Source organism: Grammomys surdaster, unplaced genomic scaffold (genome assembly GCF_004785775.1).
Source record: "Grammomys surdaster isolate TR1022 unplaced genomic scaffold, NIH_TR_1.0 126219, whole genome shotgun sequence".
Classification (NCBI taxonomy): domain Eukaryota; kingdom Metazoa; phylum Chordata; class Mammalia; order Rodentia; family Muridae; genus Grammomys; species Grammomys surdaster.
Genome location: NW_021621022.1, coordinates 6807028 through 6813261, shown reverse-complemented (window position 1 = coordinate 6813261; position 6234 = coordinate 6807028). Strand labels below are relative to the sequence as shown.

At 43.2% G+C, this 6234-nt stretch overlaps 1 protein-coding gene across 1 annotated transcript in view; it reads left to right on the top strand.

Moving 5' to 3' along the window:
- Window positions 1-6234, top strand: part of Dock5 (dedicator of cytokinesis 5) — a 173754-nt gene that overhangs the window by 108367 nt on the left and 59153 nt on the right. Inside the window, exons 16-19 of the mRNA XM_028758729.1 lie at window positions 758-830; window positions 1653-1756; window positions 2746-2929; window positions 5968-6065. Coding sequence (XP_028614562.1) covers window positions 758-830; window positions 1653-1756; window positions 2746-2929; window positions 5968-6065 — 459 coding nt within the window. The remainder of the gene's footprint in view (window positions 1-757; window positions 831-1652; window positions 1757-2745; window positions 2930-5967; window positions 6066-6234) is intronic.

Below are 6234 nucleotides of genomic sequence, written 5' to 3'. Positions count from 1 at the left end.
TGCCCCTCTGCCCCTCTGCCCCTCTGCCCCTCTGCCCCTCTGCCTTTGCCTCCCAAGCACTGAAACTAAAGGCACGTGCCACCACTCATGGCTGAATTGTGGTTTTTAAAGCTACTTATCTTGGGCATTGTGAGCTCCTCAGAAATGTGTTTTTAGTGACTCTAGAGAACCCTGATTAGATACTGCTGCTGTTGCACTGTCTTCCTGTAATTTACTGCACTGCTGTCAGAGAATGTCCCCACCCTGGTATTCTACCTTTTCTCCTCTTATAGATACTAGTAACCACTGTATCTGCATGTGACTTCCCCTTGGAAGGGTCCTATGTAGACCTCAAAATCAGGTCTTCTCCCTCTGGTTGCCAGGCGCTGAAACTATGATAAACAGCAGAGTGGTCTCCGTCTGAGATGCTTTCGGCCTGGGAGTAGTTCTGAGAAGGGAGCCTGCTAGCAAGCTTTGAGTCTCTGAAGGCACTTGTGCTAGGATAAGATAGAAAAGCCAGATCTAAAGTCTCTTTTTCTCAGAATAGTTAAGAGGGAGGATTTTGAATATAATCACCCTGAGCAAAGGATAAAAGCTTAAAGCAGCAGATATGCTAATTATCCTGATTTGAACAGTGTAAAATGTATGCAGAGTCAAGACATCGTGCTGTACCACACAAACATATATGGTCTAAGACCAAAAAATGTGCATTTTAATGTGCAGTTAAGAGGAATGATTCCAAATGAGCCTTGCTTTCCGATTCCTCCCCTTTCTGCAGGTCTTCATTGCTATTGAGGAGGTCACACGCTGCCACATAAGATTTACCTTCCGACACAGGTCATCTCAAGAATGTAAGTATTAGAAGGACTGTGGCACATTTTCATTTAGAGATGTACTGTTTTCTAGCATGCTTTGCAGATTTGGATATCTAAAATACAGATACTTGGCAAATTTAGCTCAGCATTCTTAGGTATCAGGAAAATAGAATAGTGATTTTTCTCCCCTGAGCGTGACAGATGTGTGCTCTACCACTAAGGCACATCCCCACCCTGTACTTTTGTTGCTGTGTATTTTTGAGAGAGGGTCTTGATATGTATGTAGCCCAGAGAGGCCTCAAGCTCGAATTCTTCCTGCCTCGGTCTCCCAAGTAGCTAGAGTTATGAGTATGAGTCACACACCCAACTTCATTAAAGGTGTCGAGGCAGGGGAATTGCCATGAATGAGTTTGATATGGGAGCTCTCCTTCCTACTGTGTGAAAAGGGGTGAAGATAGAAGGAAGGGTTTATAGAGATAACAGTTGTGGTGATGAGCATGTCTGGGCCTTGGGTAGAAACAGAGTATGGAGAGAGAAAGGGGTCAGACTACATTGATATGTTGGACAGGTCATTGATTGACAGGGTGGAGATTAGTTGGTACCACTGTTCTGGTTTGGATGATTCAGTGGGTGGTGGTCTCATTCATCAGGCAATATAGAAAGCATACCCTATGTGAAACATAAGGCACTCTCAGTTTAGGGGCTGCAGTGACATACATGAACAAGCTCACTGTTGGCCTATGTTTATTACACTGTGGTTGAACATCACACCCCCGAGCAGGTATGAAATTCACTGCCGTAGCCATGACCTCCTGCTGTCTACCCACATGGCTTGGGCATGTATTTCTATCTTTTCAGCCAGAGATAAATCAGAGCGAGCCTTTGGGGTGGCCTTTGTGAAACTGATGAACGCGGACGGCACCACACTGCAGGATGGGAGGCATGACCTGGTGGTGTACAAGGTGATGCTCCTAGCACGGGACTTCAGAATGGCTCAGATACCCCTGTTCCCTTTCAGTGTGGCTTTTCGGGCTCCTTTCAGATTTATGTGTATAAACTTCAGAAATCTACTGAAAGATACACAAGTCTGCCCTCTTTAGTCTAAAGGGCTCCAGGTCTCCCCTTAGTGGCTTTACAGCTCTCTCACAGGACAGTGAGTTGTATGACTATTGGATGTTCCAGGAGTATCTCACTGAGGGGCAGAGAGTATGCCTGGATTCTGATTGATTAGTAAAGGGCAGGGCCCTTGCTTCTGCTGTCCGCCATCCAAGTGGTACAGACTCTACAGAGGTGTGCTTGGCTAGAAACTGGCGGGTATTATAGGATGTGGTTTGTGAATCGTTGTTACCTAGGCACCATTTCCTTACTGTCTGGTTTTTGCTGCTTTTCCTATTTTGTGTCTATTCCCTGCACACTGTTCTGAGCCCTAAACTTACTGAGATTTTAGAGTTTGAAGTACATGCTGGGAGATCTCATTTCCCCAGTAATAGCTGGCAGAGGGCGGCTGATACATAGTAGGCAGCTGGTCTGAGTTGTGCCTAATCAATGAACATTTTCTTTCCTTAGCATCTCTTCAGTCTATGAGTAGTTTCAGGATCTGTAGGGAGCTATTTACTTCTCCATTGTCCCAGTAAAGTATGCATGTAACTATTTAGAAGTTCAAGAGAATCAAACTCAACCTTACTCTGTAATGTATGTGTTTAGTTCTGGCAGAGAATAAGATATTCTGATTTCTACTTCAGAAGTTACAACTTTATTTTCCATGATAAAGTTATTTCTGCTGCGAATTCTGTAAGAAGATAATGTCTGGATTATAGGGGATTATAAATATAATTTGATAAAGTCTCACATCTGCTAAGAATGACCATGTTCTTCTCAGGGAGAGTATTTTTTACTAGCATGTGAGAGATATTGCCCAGATTCTACTTTTTCTAACTCACTTCCCTTTCAGGGTGATAATAAGAAAATGGAAGATGCTAAATACTATCTGACTCTGCCTGGGACTAAAGCAGAGCTGGAAGAAAAAGAACTCCAAGCATCCAAAAACCCATCCGTCTTCACACCCAGCAAAGACAGCACGAAAGACAGTTTTCAGATCGCCACCCTCATCTGCTCCACAAAGCTCACCCAGAACGGTAGGTGTGGGGACCACGTGGACACAGATGGTCCTGGTCTGGTCCTCCTACACTCCTTGATTAGACTCAAGATACCAGACCAGGTGGTGCCAGGTCTTCTCAGATAGGATACTCAGCTCTGGATTCTGCTTCTCCAGTGATGTTCAGTGATGCTGTGTGTTACCTTTCCAGGTGCCATGATAAAATGCATGTCAGAAGCAATCTGAGTGACAAAAGTTTATTTTGGCTCCTAGTTCATGGGGACAGCCCATCACAGTGGGGGACAGCAGAAAAGCATGAGGTGGTTGGTCACACAGTCAGGGGCCAGAATGTGATGAGTGCTGTTTGCTGTTCAATGCCGTTTCTGCTTACCGCACACATTTTAAGTGGGATTCCCCACCTCCGCCAGCACAACCTAGAAACTTCCACATAAATATATATAGCCAGAGGTTGGTCTCCAAGGTGACTCTAGATCCTGTCTAGCTGACAATTAAAATAATTAGCTGTCCCAAGTGCATTTTCATATCATAAAACCTAAGCATATTCTTGAGTAGGTGAAATTCAGAAACCTCAGATGACTTCCCTTCAAGGATTCCAAGGCAATGGTGAGGATGTTTGTTTAAATAGTAGATGGTTCAGGAACAGTCAGCGTTAAGTGGGTGGATTCTGGCTGTAATCAATCTCTTCCCAAACAGGGATAACAGAGAATATGGATTAATTTCATGGTTTTTTTTTTCTTGTTTGTTTCTGTTATGTTTTTTGACACAGATCTCACTATATAGCCCAAGTTGGTTGACACTAGTAATGATCCTCCTGCCTTAGCTTTCCAACTGATGAGCGTACAGATATGAACCCCCACATCCAGTAGAGTTTCTATTTCTCCTAGGCTATTCCCTGCCATTGCTCCAGGAAACCAGTAATTTTTCCATCAGCTGCATGGTTTAAACAAGGCTCCATTTTGTTTCTCGTCAAACCTCTGGCATCAGTTTTAAGCTCTTGTATTTAACATGGCATTTGACAACAGCAGTAGTTACTCAGTTAGCCTGTGCTACATGGAAGGAGCCCTCCTGACTAGGGAGCCCAGGATCTACTGCCCAGGGGTCTTACCTTAGCATGCTGAGGTAGCATGCACTCACAGGATCAGGCCCGAGGGTGAGTTGGGATGGAGCAGAACAGGAGCGTTGTCTTAGGGATGGATGGTACACTGTAGAGAGAAGGCACACTCAAGACTCAGACCCTGGTTGCTGTTTAAGAGTCAGTACTCCTAGAGTTGGTTTTGACAAGTTCTGGCTTGCTTGAGAATATGGATGCTGTTTCAACTTGTTCTCATGGCTGGACTCAACAGACTGGAGTTCGGAGCTGATCTGCATGGGAAGGCAAACTCACTTAAGCCAAAGACACAACAAACTGGGCCAGTCTAATAAGCCTGACTGAGGCTGGCGGCTAGGTGACAATATAACTGCTGATAGAGTTAAAGATACAGTAGTCACAGAGGCTAAGTGTAACTCTCAGAAACTGAATCTGGCACCAGTGAAATGTGCATCACCTCTTATATATGTGAATGTTTTCTGACATTTATAATGTGGGCATGCTGGAAGCAGCCCAAATGGCTGGTGGTTGGAATCCATATAAATTTTAGAGCTTAATTAAATAATGAAATATATGTGGCCACTGAATACTGAGCTTTAAAACATTCTTAATGGCATCGTAAACTTCTTACTCTCGGCATATGCTTCTGATTTTGTTTCAGTGTTTGGAAGCTAGTTGGAGCTAGAATGCAGTCACGGCTCTGATGATTTCCCTGTGACTTGGTTTTCCCATCTTTTAAACAAGAGTAACAAATAATACATATTGAATATCCCTTCTCTAAAATACTTAGAACTAGAAACACTTTGGATTTCAGACTGTTAAAAACTATTTGCACACATGGAGTACACTATCTGGGAGGAAATCTAAGCATGAAAGTCATTTGTGTGTGCATTTGTGTGTGCACTTGTGACCTGCCATGATTAGAATCAGATAGAGCTAGTTAAACTCCACTCCTGCTGCCACTCAGTAGTCACATGACCTAAAGCAAGCAATTTAGTGTCAGGAAGCCTGTTTTTCTCCTCTGAAAACCAGCTACAGTACAGTTGTGACATCAAAGGGCACTGATGTGTCTGGATGCTGTCCCTTCCCTCAGAATCTGCCCAAACATGGACAACCATGAGGCAGGAAGTTGGATATTGGGAGGTTAGTTAGGAGTGTTTTCTAAGTTTACGTTTACAATGATGATGTCATCATTTGTGAAACATGAGTTCCAGTCAGTGATTTTATGCTCTTGCAGATTAGTGACTGGTTGGTTCCCCCCCCCCTTTGAGGGACTACAGAGGATCACAGGGTTTTCCCTGATTTAAATTATTTATTATTTAAAAATAATAAATTGCAAAAATTACAATAACACCCGAAGTACTTCTTAAAGTAGTGTTTTTTGTTTGTTTTGGTTTTTTGGGTTTTTTTGTTTTGTTTCGTTTTTTTTTTTTTTTGGTTTTTCAAGATCAGTTTCTCTGTGTAGCCCTGGTTGCCCTGGAACTCACTCTGTAGACCAGGCTGTCCTCAAACTCAGAGATTCGCCTGCCTCTGCTTCCTGAGAACTGTGATCAAAGGCCTGTATCACCACATCCAGCAAATTAAATACTATTAAGAGCAGTTAACTTTTAAAAATCTTTGTGTGTGTATGAGACGTGAGTGTTCACAGGTGTGCAGGCAGATATGGGCCTCAGTGCACATGTAGAGGTCAGAGAATAACCTCACATGTCAGACTTCCCTTTCCATCTCATTTGCTACAGTGTAGACCAAGCTGGCTCACTGTAGGAGTGCTGGAGAGGCAGGGGCTTACAGACATGTTCTACTGCAGCCAGCCAGATTGGGTTCTAGAGATCTGAATTCAGGTCTTTACACTTTCGTGATGAGCACTTTTACCCCCTGAACCATCTCCCCAACCTAACAGTGCTTACCTTTTCTAGAAAATTCTGTAGCTGTTTCTTCTAATGTCTGTGGTTTGTGCTTGTTCTTCCCAGTGGACCTGCTAGGCTTACTAAACTGGCGTTCCAATTCTCAGAACATTAAGCACAACCTGAAGAAGTTAATGGAAGTGGACGGAGGAGAGATCGTTAAGGTATGTCCATATGCCTTATATGTTTGAAGCCACAGGTATACTTTACTATCTCATTAGTTCAACAACTTTCATTAAACAAACTGGAAATCCAGAACTTAGTATCTCGTGGCTAAGCTAGTGTGCTAGTCTTACAAAAGTATTATATTCACACCTATTCAATAGAACACAA